Below are 18723 nucleotides of genomic sequence, written 5' to 3' on the forward strand. Positions count from 1 at the left end.
GCCAAAAGGTGTCAAATCCAATATCCCAACATTCTTACCTCTAAAATAATTGCTAAAAATCAAATCTAGTTAAAAAAAAATCTCACTTCCACTAAAGAACAGAGGGGGAAATGGGGGAGAAGCAAGAACCAGACACTTCTAACTAATCATTCTTTTTTTTCATGCCTTATTATCACCCATTAACATTCCAACATCTCCTCAAATTCAGAAAAGTAAGGAGTTGGCTTAAATGCCAATAGAACCACAAAACAGGCAATATAAATGGACAATGAGTCCAATTAGTCAGTGCTTGGTATCATTAAGGGTGTGGCCTCTTTCAGCCAAGCTCTAGACACTTTTTGCAATGGGAAATGTAAACTTAATGATACCAGATCTCCTGGTTTTCCAAAGAAGTTGGAAACCTGCATTTTTATGCAAAAATCTCCTAATTTTTAAATATTGGCTTTTTAAAAAATTTAACCCCAAAGCACACGCCTCTAGCTGGATCCAGATGGCTAGTCTCCAGGTTGCAACCCCGGCTTATACAGAAATCCTTGTCTATCCAACATCATTCTAAAACATCATCACAATATTGTGGTTATTAGAGAGGCCCTGAGTAGAATGCGATTAGAAGACCGGAGACTAAAGGTGCCATGTTCACTGTGAATCACCACTCCTTGCCACCACACCCTGAATGAACTTCTATGACAGCACCACATTATTTGTGTAGAGGTCTGTCTACCACAACCAGACTGGAAACTTCTTGTAGGCAAGGCCACACCTTATTTGTCTTAGTTTCCTCAGCACTTGGCACATGAAAAGCACAAAATAAATATATTTGAGTGAATGAACAAATAAACACCAAATGAATGTAATCTCTGAGGTCAGTCCCCCTCTAACCATCTTTCTCCAACATGGAACTTAGTGAAAAGAGTATTTTCAGTGACTCCACATTTCAAAACTGAGTTGCTCTATAACTGAGTAGAAGTAATGGCTGCACAAATTAATTGTTAAGCCAATTTGGGGCAGGCTTTCTAAATTTCCACTCCTGCATTAAAGCCAAGAAACAAGTATTTCAAATTAATCAACAATTTATCTTCTGCCCCATGAGACAGAAAAGAAGCCTCAAGGAGTAGAAGGAAGCGGGGAATGTGGATTAAGGCAGCCTCCATTCTGTGTCTGTGTGATAATAAAAGATAATGTAGTCACTGTAGACAGTTTAGTCTCTAGTGTTGTTGGGGCTGTTGTTTTACCTGCACTTGAGGAAGCCACTTTCTATTCTACTGGATGCTTCCCTAGAGGTGATGTGTCAAGTGGAGGTTTGAAGGGGACAGAGGAGAGCCCAGGGCAGTTGAGTGATAAGAACAAAAAAGAAAATTCATTCCATGCTGTTTCTGTGCAAATGGGAATGTTTTCTGCCCAGGCGAAAAGGCAGCCTGACTCGGAGTCTCTCATTGGTCAGCTAGCCAGTGTTTCATTCTTCCTTCCCTCCTCTCCATACACACACTGCTCTATAAGCTTTGGAGTCTAAACTTTTTCTTCAATACAATCCTTGGGACAAAAATCTATACTCTGTACCTACATACATGAATTTATAATCTTGGCTATAAAAACTATTTCTGTCTAACTTTTAAAGAACAACACAGTGGCACTCATAGCTTAATTATCACCAAATAAATATGAACCATAAATAAGTTTTCTACCACATGTGGAGTCTGGCAATGCCAAATGTGTGGACTTCATTTAACTAACCATGCTGAAGGTTTAAATTTTCCGAATCAATATTTAGGACCCGTGACCTGACAACTATGAATAACATCCCAAGGATGATGTAAGAAAATATTTGAAATAGGAACAGCTTGGGAAATTCAAGTTGCCAAAGTAAGCAGGTGAGTGTACCAAAGAGAGAAGCCTGAGGGCCTGGTTCTAGGCATGAAACACAGAAACATACTTACCAAGATAGATGGTAAGGTTTCCTGAACACCTGAACTTTGTGTGTTCCACACCTGGTCTTCACTTTGGGGAAGTAAAATTCCTCTCACTGAAAAAAGAACAATATTAAAGAACATTTTTAGTGGAGACACTATTGTATTTGAGGTTCAGGGACAAGTGAAACCCAAGTTCCTCCTTTTTATAGCTCAGATTTGGGTAGAACAGATGGGGGGTACTTGCATAGAAAATGCTTGGTACTTTATTCAGATATTTGACTTGTATTCGCACAGTCTGTCTAGATTATAAGACTCCAACATAAAGAATCTTCCCATCATTACATGTAGGACACCCCTGTATTACCTTCTTTCATTTCTCAAGCAGTTTTTACTCATTTCAAGATTCCCACGAAGTAGCTGTTTAAAGTGACTTTTTTTTTCATTTTAATAAGAAAGTTGAACCATACAAGGACTTAATGGACATCAAACTTACCATCGATAAGCTGAAGGGAGTCAGGATCTGGATTCAAAGAGGAGCTCCCCAGCAAAAACTTCTGGTGCAGTGTCTCAGCAATGTAATCCCTGAAGTTACTAATTGTGTAGACAGCAGTGGGCTTGTCATCCAGTCCCACAAGACCATGGTTCTCCACCTTGTTGGAGTGAAGGCTAATTAGGTCCCAGGTGGTATTGCTGATGGCCTCGCCATTGAAGGTAACTGCATAGTGAACATCTACGCCACTATGGATGAAAAGGGAAAACAGATCGGGTCCTTTTAAGGAAACACACAGAATGGTGCTTTGAACTCCTGGGGAACAAATATTCAACCTCAGGAGTCTCAAAAAGCAAAATTCCATCACCATTCTCTGCAGACTCGGGGTAAACTTTGGCCATCCCCTTCTTCCCAGAGAACAGAGGGTCATAACTCTAAGAACATGGAAAGAGTTCCAAGGAGGCCACAGAGTCAACCCTGCAGAATGCCGAGCATCTTCCTCCCCAACATTCTCACCCCTTCTTTCCTCCTTCAAAACCAACTGCTCCTTTTCACTATCAACCTGCTTCCTCCTTTCCCTATTTAAAAACAAAACAAAACAAAACAAAACCAAGCCTTCTAACTCCAACAATGGGAAATCCTCTTGCATCTCTTTATTATTGTTGCTGGATGAATTATGTACTCCACAGCAGGGAGTGAAGCAATGAAAAAGTTTAATTACTATGCACTAAAACATAGTTATTTATTGTGAAAGGAAAATATGAAATATTCGGAAATAAAGCAAACTGATGATTTGTGAGTTTTTAAAATATCATCCTAGAATATCTTCTAATATGATAGTTATCTAAGTCTCTCAGGAGAGGTACTTTTGTTTGACAGCCCAGACAATTTACAGTCCTATAAAGTTTAATACTGAATTGTAAAAGAACTACTAAGATGTGACGAGATTTTTGGCCTGGTAGGAGTGATAACTCCACAGTTTATGATTTTACTACCCTGTAAGGCATTAAGCAATGTTGTCTCTAATTTAGCAAACCTGTCCCAATTAACTATATAAATTTCTTTCAAACGCTGTAGAAACTAGCTCTCGTTTTCTTTCTGGCTCCCTCACTAATGAGTTGAATAAGACTTTGACAAGTGCTAAGAAGTAACTCTGTCTGGGAATGGGGCCTGATTTTCACTCTCTCTCTTCCCACAAGCAAAGAGAAGATTTCTTGGAATAAAAGGATAAAGTGAAACAGTAGGAGTTGATGTGTCATTTGATAATAGTCATTTTGAAGAAATAACATTGGAATATAAGATTGTTAAGCCAATAGGACTTCTTCTACATTCTAACTCAGATTTCCCTAACAGCTAAAAGCTAACATTTTTGTAAGTGCTTACAATGTGACAGGTATTTCACATGCTTTATCTCATTTAATTTTCATAATAACCATATGAAGGTTTTATTAGCTTCAGATTATTGTTAAGAAACTGAGCTTTAAAGAAGTCAAAAGACCTGCATTTCACAATATTTAGGGGGTAAAGATTCACACACAGATCTGCCTGACTCCAGCATGGCATTCTGAACTACTCTCAGTACCTTTAATTAAACTATTATCAGAAAAAAATCATTATGAGAATGGCTTTGCTCAAATCACCCTGGCTCCCAGCCGGTCTATGAGACACAGCCATCAGAGGTAGTGCCCAGCCAGCCACACCAAGATCCCTGTAGAGGAAAGAACACCACTTTCCCAAAGATAAGCCACTAAAATCAATGCGCAGTGGAAACAATCTGCAACCTTCAGACATCCTACAGGAGCAAAATGATGCCCAAAGCAAAGCATACAAATAAATTCAGCACTCCTTCCTCTGAGCTCACTTATATATTCCTTGATTACAGCCTTTGTTGTTTTGTAAAAAGATTTTGCTTATAGTGACTGCTTTGTAGTCTCTCCTTGAGTTTCTGTCTCCAGTGTTTGGCTTGGTCCCTGGCACTAACGGGTACCCAATGCCTATTCATGTAACAGAAATCTATACTTGTCTGAATGCAAAGAGAAAACTGTAGCCTATTCAAGGTATTCATATATATGAAAAAAAGAAAACAGTATCAGCATAATGAGTATGGTCTCATGGAGTCTAGAAAAGGGGTTAGTCAATTAATTTATGTTACTATTTAGTGTAAGTCTTCTGATCAGTGTATTGTGGCTTCCTTATAACACAGATTCCTAGGTTAGAGTCAGCTACAATAGGTTAACCTGGTTTGATGATCTCCCAACTTCCCTTCTCTGATCTCAAGCCTGCAAAAGGAACTTTTGATTGTAACTCCCTACAGACTGTTGATGGGGAAAGAATGCATAAGCCAGCCAATGCACTAATTGGTCAGTTGGCAGACATAGTTCTTGCTTTAAATAGATCAACTTGCATCCTAGGGAATGCATTGTACTTTGTGGTTTGGTAAGCATGAATTGGTCTTTAGAGACCTCTCCTTCCTGGAAGCACCGGCAGTTCTGGACCTGCCCTGGGCCTGGTTGCTGCAGATCACACCCTAGTCTACAGGGGATGCCATGCCGGCATTATGCATTGTACTTCGTGGTTTGGTAAGCATGAATTGGTCTTTAGAGACCTCTCCTTCCTGGAAGCACCGGCAGTTCTGGACCTGCCCTGGGCCTGTTTGCTGCAGATCACACCCTAGTCTACAGGGGATGCCATACCGGCATTATCCATCATCTGCCATACAAGCAGCCAGGCATGATGCTTCTGTCTCACTCTGAGGAACTTCAATAAGGTTTTCCTCCCAGATAAGCTGCCACTTCCAACAAAGTGGTTTAGGGAGCTTTAAAGTGGTAATTGAGCATTTTGACACTTTGATGCTCTACTAACTGGCGAGACATCTGCTTGTCTGTTGTCCAGAAGTTCCCTCAATCCCGTAATTTTTCATTTCAGAATATGATGATTCGTGGGTAATTTTGATCTTCTTTTGTAAAGAAATCAATTCAGTAAAAAACACTAAAGTAACCAAATGATGGCCCCACAGTGAAATAAAACAGTAAGAGGGACACCTACTGGTCAGAACTCACCATACCACATTTGTCCCAGGCATCTAGCACAATGCCTGGCTCACAGTAGTTTAATACATACTTCTGAAAATAATGAAAAACAAATGTTCAACTTTATTCACTAATGCAGGCAGGTAAGACCATTGAATTTGTGCCACTTAATGACAGTATGTGATACTCCTGACTTAATCTGAAGGGTTTTTCGTCTCTAAATATGAAATATTAATTTTTCACCCTAAAGAGCATACATATAACGTTCAGACATTTGTGTCCTCTGAGTAATCATTTTAGGGACACTCCTAGACAGCCACAACCCAACTCTGTGGGCATGTGCATGCTCTTCCCAAGCTCTGTGGAGTGGACCATGCCAACATCTCCAGAAAGACCAGCTTCTCCTTGGGGTTTTTGCCCAGTCTATTAAGATGTTAACATGGCTCTAAGACAGGAAGCAGTGATAAGGGAGGAAAAAAAAGAGAGAGAAGAAGAAAAGGCTGTGCCAGTTAGCACTTGAGTTGGTTCCCAGGCTGTAAAGAAAATCAGACAAAGAGATCAAGTCTTTACTGAAAGCCTACCATGTGCTCTGCATGCTTTTAAATGTCACAGGGAGAAGACCAAGAGATGTTCCTGGATCAAGAAATCTGTGCAAACCCGGCAGTCTGGTTTAGATTACTGGCCTTGTTCTTTATTGGCAAAATATAATTTGTCTTCCAATGTTTCTCTTGGACATCTAAAAATAATACTTCTCATATAATCTACCTGCCTAGTGAGGATAAATTCATCAAAGAAGATAAAATGCCTCAGAGAGATACTGCAATTTACTACCAAGTTTTTGTCCTGGAAAGAGAATTCAAAGAAATGCTTGAAGTATCAGAAAACCACCTATTCTGAGATTGAAGAACTTCAGCGTAACAGACTAAGTTCTGGCATGGCAAATGGGGACATCTCAAGATGCAGAATAGAATAAAGGAAAGCCAGCAGAACAAGGAAGCAAATAAGAAGCAGAATGCACACTGGTGACCAGACATGATATGATTGAAGAAAGCTGTGCTGGCTTACTGCACTCAGCAACTCCAGATTAACCAACCACCAATATATCATCATCCCATGTCTTCTAAATGACACTGAAACAACTGCTACATAGAGGAAACCTTCTCTGTCTGACAGCTACTTCCAGAGACACCAATCTTGTGGAGGTGAAATTTACCATTTCCTATTCTCTCACCTCCAATGCCCTGATTGGCTGTTTGATATGAGCAGATTTTAAGTAGAAATAAATTATGACATTACATCTCATTTAGATAAATCAAGTTAAAGGTATTTCAGAGGAACTCAGATATCCCTTCTTCTCTCACACTTCTGTTAGGAAGAAGGTGCATACTTACAAAGCCTGGAGTTGAAGTTTTGAAGCGTGTATACCAGGCAGATATTTTGTTGATTCACTTCAAATAGGTCCTACTAACTTAATGTGTGCATCTTGAAAGAGGTACAAGCAAACAGAAAATTTCACATGCATATAAATTTTGTGGAGAGAGAGAAAGGTTGTATACTATACGGACTATTTCTGTGCCACACATTCATTCGTACACAGCTCAGAATAAAAGTATGCCAAAAAGTTATAAGTAAACTCTGTCAACTGGTCACTATCTGACAACACTGAACAATTTTAAAAACTGTACCTAGGTTAACAATTCTATCATAAAATCTAATGACTTCATATTGAATTGCTATCTGTGCCGCTATAGAGAACTTAGCACTCAGCAACTGAATACCATTCTTTGATCATAGGGTTAACATTAGAGTTTGGATTGTTTTAACATTCTAATAAGGGCAGCAATTAAACAATCAGGCCTTTTGACTGAATACTGACAATCAACACATATACCTATAATACATACACAAAGAGCAGTCTGCCTATAGTAAGAGTACAGACACCCAAATTCTGATTAACTTGGGTAAATATCTCATACCTTCGAGTCATATAACTTATGGCAAATCAATGTGCCTCTCTAAGACAAAATTTCCTCACCTCTAAAAGGAGAATGAATATTAACTCTCATTTTCACTATCTCACAGGGACATAAGGAAATAAAGCAAAAATAAATAAATAAAAGAACCAGTACTTTGATATATCTCTGAAAGCACTCTTAATTAGACCATGTGTTCCTAGAGGCTGGAGCCCAAGTATTATTCATTTTTACAGGTGCAGGGTTTGCCCAATTGCAGACGCTTAGTAAATACTTGCTAAAATAATATAAGTGAAAATGAAGAAGTCAGAAAGCCCTTTACAAATATAAGATATTATATTTATATCTTATATAAATGAAGGCAAAACAACATGGATGGACCTGGAGGTATTACACTTAGTGAAACAAATCAGACAGAAAAAGACAAATACTATAAGTTATCACTTACATATGGAATCTAAAAAAAAAAAAACGAATATAACAAAACAGAAACAGACTCACAGATACAGAAAACAAACTAGTGGTTACTAGTGGAAAGGGGAGGGGAGGGGCAAAATAGGGGTAGGGACTAGGAAATACAAGCTACTACGTACAAAATAAATAAGCTACAAGGGTATATTGCACAGTACTGGGAATATAGCTAATATTTTATAATAACTTTAGACAGAGTATAATCTATAAAAGTACTGAATCACTTTATTATACACCTGAAACTAGTATAATATTGTAAATCTGCTATACTTCAATTAAAAATAAAAATATTTTTAAAAGAAAATATATTACGATGAAGGAGTATTACTGTATCTCTAAATATAGAAACAGTTACCCTATGAATTTGCTTCGTAAATTCTATATTATGCTTATCAATCTTCCAAGAGAAAGTCAATTTTAAATAAACTTGAATTCAAAGGCAAAAATACTTTCAAAAAGGGGGACTGACTATGCTTTTGTATTATGCTTCTAAGAAATTCCAGAAAGCAGCTGTTTTTGCAAATGAACTATGATAGAGATCAGCTTTTTCCCCTTTATTTACCACTACAAGTGATATTTGATTATACCACTGAATGATAACAGTATACTTGAAAGTGTTTACGTTAATGCCAATTTCATTCCAATTTTAAATTAAGTGTAACTCAATATTTTAAAGTATTTGTCAGATTATATTATACAAAGAATATAGCCAATATTTTATAATTATAAATGGAGTATAACCTTTAAAAATAGTGAATTGTTATGTTGTACATCTGAAACTTACATAATATTGTAAATCAACTATACCTCAGTAAAAAAAATTAAAATTTAAAAATAAAAATAAAATAAAAACTATTTGTCAGTCAGTAGTGTATGAGAGGAGTCTGTAAACTATAGCTTGTGAGCTAAAGCTAGCCTGCTGTCCATGAGTTAATGGATTTTATATTCTTAAATGTTTGAAAAAATCAAAACAACAATATTTTGTGATATATGAAAATTATATGAAATTCAGATTTCAGGGTCCATAAATAAGTTTTATTAGAATACAATAAATGTTTTCAATGTATTGCTTATATCTACTTTCATTTGATAGTGACAGAGTTGAATAGATGCCACAGAGATTGCATGATGTAAAAATTGTTTAAAATATTTGCTATCCAACTCTTAATAGAAAAGGTTTGCTGACTCCTGATCTGTAAGGAGATGGACAGTGATACTGGCAAGGACAAAGGAACTGAGGCATGCTCCCTTTGACTGAAGGCTACCATATTTTCTAAACCACCTCTTCATTCAGTGAACAGTATAGAAAGTGCCAAAAAGTACTCTACCTGCCACTTTCCTTAGGGGACCTGAAAATAAAAATTGAAAGTGTTAAACAGAGTTTAGGATAGTTATAATTGTCATATAACTCATCAAAGTGCAAGTTCTTAACATATTTCCTCTGAAGTGTTTCCTTAAATGAAAATGCTTGTATAGTACCAGATAATGACAAATTTCTGTACATTGAAGGAAGTGCGCAAAAGTGGAGAAAGTGTTCTATTTTAAAATCAATAGTCTTTACTGTCTTTAAGCTTTGTTAAAAAATACTTCTAAACAATTAATATATGGTTATCTCTTTATAAATAAACTTTTTCAGTAGATCAGCAGAAGACTCCAGTTGTTGGCATTAACAAAATTAGGAACACTTTTGGGGGGATACAATGTGTTCTGTGGTATTAAAATAAATGAAAAGGGAAGAAGTTTCTTTAGCACAGGGAACTATGGTCAATATCTTGTAATAACCTTTAATGAAAAAGAATATGAAAATGAATATATATATATATGTATATGCATGACTGGGACATTGTGCTGTGCATGAGAAATTGACACATTATAATTTGCTATACTTCAATAAAAAGAAAGAAAGAGAGAAAGAAAGAGAGAAAGAAAGAAAGAAAGGGAAGAGAAGAGAGGAGAAGAGAAGAGAGGAGAGGAGAAGAGAAGAGAAGAGAAGAGAAGAGAAGAGAAGAGAAGAGAAGAGAAGAAAAAATCAGATGGTACACAGTAAGGTCCCACGGATAAGGAAAGGTCAGGACTGGCTAATCTATAGGTTACTGCATAGCCTTTAATATTATTTATTTTACGTAACAGACACTTAATAGAACTTCCCATATGCCAGGAACTGTGCTAAGCATTTTATAAAAATTAATTTATACAATCCTCATGAAAACTTTTTAAGGACCATTAGCATCCCCATATTACAGGTAAAGAAAATGAGAAACAAAAATAAATAAATAAATAAATAATTTACCCAAAGTATTCCAAAAGTATTTTTTAATAAAGGCCTCACATTCTCAGGTTCTCATGTGAGCTTTAGTCACAACGGGGAGGCAATATTCTGTGAAAAGTGCTCAGGTTGAACTGGGGAGACTGGTCATGGTGTGAGGGTAGGTGGAGGGTCAATTTACCATCCTGGTCCTCTCCCCTGCACCAATAACTAGCTGAGTGTTCTTAGATAAATATAAAGTATTTAAATTCCCTGTGCTCCGGTTTTCTGATCAGAAAAAATGAGGATAATAGTAAGTATCTCTTAGCATGGCTGTTGGGATTAAATGAATTAATATAGATAGGAAGTCTGGCATGCTGTAAATGCTAAGTAAGTGCTTGCTATTATTTCTGGTAAACCCAGAAGCTGTGACAAGGCTATGCCTAAGTTAAAAGGTTGACACTGTTAATTTTGCCGTGAGGTTACACATCCCCACTCATGCTCCCCTGCATCCGAAAGATGGGCCACAGCCGTCACTCATAAATTCTGAGTACTGAGTCTAGCATGAGGGTTAAGAGAGAAAACTATAAAGTCAGCCACTTTGTTTCAAAATCCCTCTTCCACTCTAATTCACGAACGCTCTGACCTTGGGCTTAATACTTCATCCTTTTAAATCTATGTGCTCCTCAGCAAAGTACGTACTACTACTACTATTTATGCCGGGAAGGTTGAAGATTATATGAGGTCAGGAATGTGAAGTGGCTAGTACAAAGTATTCGCTCCATAAATACTCACAAGTTATTACGCTGTGAGTCTTAAGCAAGGAAGAGATAGCTTTAAAAGATGTGTCTAATTTAGCCAGAACTGTTATGTTGATGACTGCATTCCCTCCAGAGTGGCCTTACACCAAGACATCAAAGTCAACTCAGTAGAGCACTCACAAACTTCAGTAGCTTGCTGAGGTCACATCTAATCTGATTTTAGGCTCCCCTCAGTGCCAAATTAAAGCAGTGTAACTTAGCAGCAGCAAGCTGGGGACATGAATTCCTAAGTTTTTACCCTGGCCTAACTACAAATCTAGAGTGTCTCCCTGAATATATTATTTTACCTTTTTCTAGCTCAGTTTCCTCATCTGAAAAACTAGGATTAAGAATATGAACTTAACAAAATAGCACTGAATTACAGCATTCACATCATTTTGAATCATTGTAGTTAGTGGATATATACTAAACACAAAAGATATTCCATTTGAAATAAAGAATGTTGCAAAACAAGTGCATTTTTAAAGTCTATTTACCTAAAGTCAAGTACACGAATGTCCTTGTAGCCTGGTAACCCAGTAAATGCATTTTCAACCTGTTAAAAAAAATTTTTATAACTATGTAGAAATGTAAAAAAGTACAAAGAAAAAAATGCTTTCCAGAGTAGAATATAAAGTGCACTATTTACAACTATTAGAAGCTTGTACACATACATGGATATATATGGGTCAGAAAGTTAAGAAAATTATAATAGTTACTATGTTAGAAAATAGTTTTCACCACAACATGGCCACATTTGTCTGTTTTCATTTTGTTGTTGTTTTTTTTTTAAGGTGTTGATGTGCTTTATTTGGGGGACAGTAATTAGGCTTCTTTCTTTCTCAGTGGAGGTACTGGAGATTGAACCCAGGACCCTGTGCATGCTAAGCAGGCACTCTACCACTGAGCCAAACCCTCCCCTGATGTGATTTAATATTGATTTTTTTCCAAATTATAAAAAGCATACTTTTATTGGCAAAGCACTATTTTTTCCTTTATGTGATGCAATATGAAAAAAGGACTAGTTTCCAAAAAAAATGTAATAATATTTTCTAATGAAATTGTATGGATTAGAAATCTGGTCATAGCACACACACTGACACACAGTCAAGTGTTCAGCGTAAAGTGTCTGGTGGCATCTGTTTCCTATTCCTACAACACAAGGGACTATGAACACAGTTAACGTTAAGAAAGAAACCTGCAGACCTGGGCTTTAGGCCTTGATGACTGATCGTCACAAAGGGGGTTATGAAGCAGTCACTGGGTAACTTCACTGGTCAAAAGCTCAACTATGAGCATCACAATTGTAGGAACCAGTTTTATTACTGAGTCTTTAAAATCTAGCCACGTGAATCAATATAAGCTTAGTGACTAGAGGAGAAAAAAATGCTAGATTGGACTAAATACCTAAAAAAAAAAATCAGGTTATACACAAAAACATATTTAACAAAATTGAACATTAAATCCATGTTTCAGAAGGTGACCAGAAAAGTCACTACAGGGCTAACACTACAACATGAGAAGTAAGTTGTTAGTGGACTTGCGGACATTTCTGGGTATCTGCTTGTTTTTTTTGTTTGTTTGGTTTTTTTTTTTTTTTTTTTGGTTTTTGGTTTTGTTTCATTTTTGCTTTTTTGAGGGGGAGGGTAATTAGGCTTATTTACCTACATTTAATGGAGGTACTGAGGACTGAACCCAGGACCTTGTGCATGCTAAGCATACACTCTACCACTGAGCTCTACCTTCCCCTTCTGGGTACCTGCTTTTAAAACTAAGTCCTTATATAATCAGGAGAATGGGATTTTTCAAAAATCTTGGTTCACTGAAGATCTTCATGCCTTTGGACAGAGAATCCAAACCTGTGATACTTTTTGGCTGTAAGAATTCACCTTGTTTTATTCTCAGAGTAAAAGAGAGAAGTGCTGTAATTCTTGGAGGGTGGAGTTAGGGAAAGAATTTGCAGGACTGGGAATCCGAAGAGTGAGGGTCAGTCCCAGCTCTTTTAGCTGGCAGGGTGGCCATGCACAAGTCTTCTTTCATAGCACTAGTGCTTCCCTGCCCAACGACCACATCAGCTTTTGTAAGATAAAAATGAATGTAGCTGATAGTACTCCATTAACTGCAAAATACTGTACAACTGCATCTCATTATTAACACTAAACCCGTCTCATCTGGGGCTTTGTCATCTCTTGATTCTAAGCACCATATAGGTATTCTAATCCATCACCCCCAGTTAGCTACAGGTGTCCAGTTGTAAGAAGTCATTCCACTTTATTAACATTAAGATTAATAATAGGTGCAATTTATTGAGTGACTGCTCTGTGACTAGTGCTTTGAAATATTACTTCTAGTCCTTTCAACACTCCCAAGAGGTATATATATTCCCAGTTCTACAGTTGAGAAAACTGAGGCTCTGAGACGTCAACTAACTTGCCCAGGATTATGCATTTGGTGAGTGACCGAATCAGAATTTATTTAATTTCCAATCTTTCTAACACTGACACCCAAATGCTTCCCACAGAATTACATGTCTCATTCTCTTTCCTTTGACTCATGATAAATATAGTTTAAAATTGGGGCCAGCACTGGGAAAACTGTGAGGCTCACCACAACTTCTCACCTGAATTAGAATGAAGGGAATGCTGTGTGATATAAAGGAAGGAACACTTCAAAGGAAGGAAACCTGATTTTCCCTTCTACTCCTAGAAGCTGAAATAACAATGAACAAGTTACTTACCCTCCTGGGCTTCATCTATAAAATGGAGATGCTCGCCCACATGACTGCTGTTAGCAAACCAACATACAGCAGCCTGCAGAACACAGAGCACTATGCAAGGATGCTGTGTTGATACCATGGCTGTCTTCAGGTATCCACATGCCCAAGCCTATCACAATGACCTTTCCTGCCCTGATGTCATTCTTGGTGTTGTCCCAAGTTTATCTTACTCTTCTCATAAAAAAAGAGTAACAGCCCCTACACCTCAATCCTTCCCAAGCAGGCTTCCTTTTCCCCTGGGTATCTTCCTGTATTTGCTAAGAAATAGTACAGAAGGAACAATCCCCGTGACTGTGTCCTGCAGGGAGAGAGCTAAATGGCCTCCTTCAGTTTGCAGTAAACATGCGACAGGACCTTCGTAGACATGATCCTGACTCTGCAGTTTCGCACAGAGAAGTGGTTACTGGGAGACATTTTATTCTGGGTAAAGGGATGGGGATGTAGAAACAGGCCAGAGAAGGAACTGTTTCGTGTAGGCCCAGACCCTTCACTGCCCTCAAATAACTTCAAGCCAGTAGCTACCTACCTCATAAAGTCCCTACTGGAAATGTTTTTCAGAGTGTTTATTAGACTTTCTCCAAATGTGCAGTCATTCTGAGCAATTGTTTACCCAAACACAGAGGTTTATTAAAAATTCCTTAATCCAAGGGCAGAAAGAACCAAACAGCTGAACCAAGACACTATCTGATGCCAGGTGGCCACTGGCCTGGCTAACATTTCTTCCACATACCACCCAGACTCACAGCTTGGCCACACAGCTAGGAAAATCAATCATCTGGCCTACACTCCCCATGTCTGATGGCTGCAATGATGCTCTTTGGCTGAAAGATGCACATTTTTATTTCTCATCTAGACACAGTGTCTAGAGGAAGAAATTAGTCCAAGGTAATGGAATTAAAAAACTTGGCCAAGGAGAACCCCATCAAGAGGGATGGAAAAGAAATAAACAGGAAGGAATGATGTGCACTCTCACTGGGCAGAGAGGGGAGACGGGCACTCAATGCCCTACTGTCTACACAAGAGCAAAATCACACAAGAAGAGGGCCAAGAATGGGTCATTTCCGATGGAAAGAATCTTGAATTCAACTCCTATATAGAATTCTTCCAGAAACTAAAGTTGTGGGATGGGCTACTGTACAATTCTTTAAAGAAACCTCTTTTTTAAAATACTTCCAATAAGAGGGAAATTTACTTTTCATTGGATGTCCTTTTGTCCTTTGAACGTGGTACCACGTACCATCTATGTATTAACTGGTCAAAAATTTTCAATTTAAAAGAATAACAACTATAAATTAAAAAGAAATTAAGTTTAATGTTCCCTCAAGAAAAATGACACACTGTATATAGTTTCTCAAAGATGCTCATTTCTCCAAATATTGTCAAGTTAAAACCATGCCATGGAACACATTTCTTCCTTGGCTGTGCAGCAAACATTGGAAATAGCATTTATTTGTTAGTAGATGGCAAATGCGTACAAAATTTTGTTTCATTGAAATAATTTATCTGTCTTTCTGTGAACTTTTCACAGCATTTTCTGAAGAAATGACTAAGTCACCACTCCCTGAACCAAGTAGGTGGAGAGTTTGAATTCTAAACCTACATTTAACCAGTGTTGTGAATATGGGAAAACTACAACCCCAGCAAACTATCTTGTATACCAAAAAAATCACCACCTCTGAAATAAACTCTTCCGCAAGGCGCTGGTGGTAGAAGCTGGAGGGATCCTGTAGTTCTTTCTTGTATTGCTCTCCCAAAAGGTGGATACTGAATTCTGCAACCTGCTCAGTTGCTGGTTTTGTGGATTCTTCTATCACATTCTCAATTTCATTGCTAATCTGGATTTTTAGAGAGAGAACAATAAATGTCAATGATTACTTATTCAATCAACAAATATTTATTGATCACCTATATGTCAGGTCCTGTGCTAAAGACAACTTCTGATGGTGACTGTTTATATACTATTTTACTTTGAAACTAACTGGTAGACGTTAAGACATAGGCTAGTATTAGAATTACTGTGTATTTGTACATTCATTTCAATACACAATGACAGGTTCAGAGAAAGATAGAAAATTTTCCACAGATAACCACTGAAGTTGACTGTTTATAAGTGAGTAGAAAAAGAGCTGAAATAATCCGTCATTAATTATTAGAGAAATGCAAATGAAAACCACAATGAGGTATTACCTCACACCTGTCAGAAAGGTTATCATCAAAAAGTCTACAAATAACAAATGCTGGAGAGGATATGGAGAAAAGGGAACCCTTGTACACTGGTGGGAATGTAAATTAGTGCAGTCACTGGAAAACGGTATGGAGACTCCTTAAAAAACCAAAAATAGAACTGTCATATGACTCCTGGGTACATATCCAGAAAAAACAAAAACACTAATCCAAAAAGATATGCACCCCAATGTTCAGAGCTGCATTATTTATAACAGCCAAGACATAGAAGCAACCTAAATGCCCATTAACAGACAACTGAATTAAGAAGATATGATACACACACACATATACATACACATACACACAATGGAATATCACTCAGCCGTAAGAAAGAATGAAATACTGCCATTTGCAGCAACATAGATGAACTGAGAGAATATTACGCTTAGTGAAATAAGTCAGACAGAGAAAGACAAATACTATATATTACTTACATATGGAATCTAAAAAAATAATACAAATGAATGTATATATGAAAAAGAAATAGACTCACAGGTGTAGAAAACAAACGTGTGGTTACCAAAGGGGACAGGGCAGGAGGGAGGGACAAATTAGGAGTATGGGATTAACAGATACAAACTCCTATACAGAAAATAGATAAGCAACAAGGATATACTGTATAGCACAGGAAATTATACAAAAATTTTAATAAATAAATAAAATAGAAGGAAAAACTTTTTAAAAGAAGAAAAAGAGTTGAAATTATCATCTAAAAATAGCCTAGAAGGGTAGTTCTCAAACATTTTGGTGTTAAGACTCCTTTAAATTCTTAAAATTCATGAGGAACCAAAGAAGTTTGGTTTTTGTGGGTTATATCTATCGATATATACCAAACAAAAAATTAAAAGAAATTTTTAATACATATATTAATTAATTAAATACAATAATTTTAAAATAAGAAATTCATTACATGTAAAAATGAATAACATATTTTGCAAAATAAAAAAAAAATAGTGAGAAGAGTAATGTTTATATTTTTACAAATTCTTTAATGTCTGGCTTAATAGAAGATGGCTGGATTCTCATACCTGCTTCGGCATTCAATATGTTGTTTTATATCTGGAGGGAACTCTAATACACAAAGATAGATGCCCAATGTTCATAGCAATGCTATTTACAAGATGTGGAAACAACCTAAATGTTCATTGACAGATGACTGGATAAAGAAGTTATAGTGTATACATACATATACAATGGAATACTACATAGCCATAAAAAAGAATAAAATGCCATTTGCAGCAACATGGATGGACCTGGAGATCATCATTCTAAGTGAAGTAAGTCAGAAAGAGAAAGAAAAATACCATATGATATCACTTATATGTGGAATCCTAAAAAAAAAGACACAAATGAACTTACTTACAAAACAGAAACAGACTCAACAGACATAGAAAACAACCTTATGGTTACCAGAGAGGGAAGGGATGGGAAGGGATAAATTAGGAGTTCAAGGTTTACAAATATTAATTAATTTATATATATAAAATAGATAAACAATAAGTTTCTACTCTATCGCCCAAGAAACTATACTCCACATCGTGTAGTAATCTATAATGAAAAAGAATATGAAAACAAATATATGCATGTATATGTATGATTGAAACATTATGCTGTACACCAGAAATTGCCACAACATTGTAAAGTGACTATACTTCAATTTTTTAAAATGTTATTTTTGTTGAAGTTCATGAATATAATCTAGTCACACAGGTATGTGCTGGGGAAGGCAGGAATACTTAACAGCCTTTTCAGATAATCGTGGTTATTGTTTTCAGGTCCTATGCCAAACTCAGCAAGTGGTAGGTTTTTAAAGGTTAATTGTCGTGTGGAATCTGAAACCATATCAACAAACTTTTTGTACTCTGTAACATCTAAATTCAGGTCTTTCACTAGCTAAAGCTGGAACAATTTGAGCAACAAAATAAATAGTGGATTATAATCTAAAAAATAAAATAAATATCCATGAGTCTGTACTGATATAAGTAAATAATTTAGTAAACAAGTGAGAAAGAGCTGACAATGGTTTCTTACAGAAGATTCCAATTAGTAAATGTAGAGGGTCTGAGGGGAATAGAACAACACTACTAGCACCACACAGTAATAACTGTTGAATGCAAAACACACGTGTGCTCTTCTAATCCAAGTCCCTCCAATTTGAAACACAAGAAAAACAGGGTTTGAGACAGAAGAATGGCTAGCCTAAGGGCTCACAGCAAACCAATGGCAGAGTCAGGAAAAGAGCACAGGGGCTTTTTACACTGTTTCAGTTTTCTGTCCTGATGGATCATATAACCAGAGACTTTCAAAACTTCACAATTGTGAAAAGCCTCAAAGATTCCACCATCCCTTCTGATGCTTGAATTCTCTCTACAGTATTCCCAACAAATATTTGTACATCCTCAGTTTAAATGGCTCTGATGAGAAAGTCTTTGAAAGATTTTCAAAGGCAGACCATTACATTTCCAAAAAAGCTCTCTCATGGTTGGAAAGTTCCTAATATTAAACTCAAATATATTTCTCTGTAAATTTCCACTGATCCCAGTTTTGTAACCTGGAACATATATAAAAACTGTAGTCCCCAGAGAGAGCCCATCAAATTAGTACAGGCAGCTATCACGTCTTCCCTGACTTTTCACCATCTCCTTTCCTCCTGATACTTCTCAGGCTCTTAATGTCTTCCTTAGACTGTGGTACACACAATTGAGGTCTGATCAATTAAAATATGGTATGACTATCATCTCCCATATAGTAGACTCTAATTTCTATTAATGTATCCTAAAATTAGTACACTATAGCATACTTCCAA

General features: G+C 36.8%; 1 protein-coding gene across 4 annotated transcripts in view; it reads right to left on the minus strand.

Moving 5' to 3' along the window:
* IMPG2 (interphotoreceptor matrix proteoglycan 2) overlaps nt 1–18723 on the minus strand; it is a 66335-nt gene that overhangs the window by 24423 nt on the left and 23189 nt on the right. For all 4 annotated transcript variants that reach the window (XM_045503923.2, XM_074362395.1, XM_074362390.1 and 1 more), the window contains 5 exons: nt 15365–15526; nt 11413–11471; nt 9199–9219; nt 2401–2645; nt 1935–2020 (listed from right to left, as the gene is read on the minus strand). In XM_045503923.2, coding sequence (XP_045359879.2) covers nt 1935–2020; nt 2401–2645; nt 9199–9219; nt 11413–11471; nt 15365–15526 — 573 coding nt within the window. The remainder of the gene's footprint in view (nt 1–1934; nt 2021–2400; nt 2646–9198; nt 9220–11412; nt 11472–15364; nt 15527–18723) is intronic.

The sequence above is a fragment of the Camelus bactrianus genome, chromosome 1 (genome assembly GCF_048773025.1).
Source record: "Camelus bactrianus isolate YW-2024 breed Bactrian camel chromosome 1, ASM4877302v1, whole genome shotgun sequence".
In the NCBI taxonomy this organism is placed as follows: Eukaryota; Metazoa; Chordata; class Mammalia; order Artiodactyla; family Camelidae; genus Camelus; species Camelus bactrianus.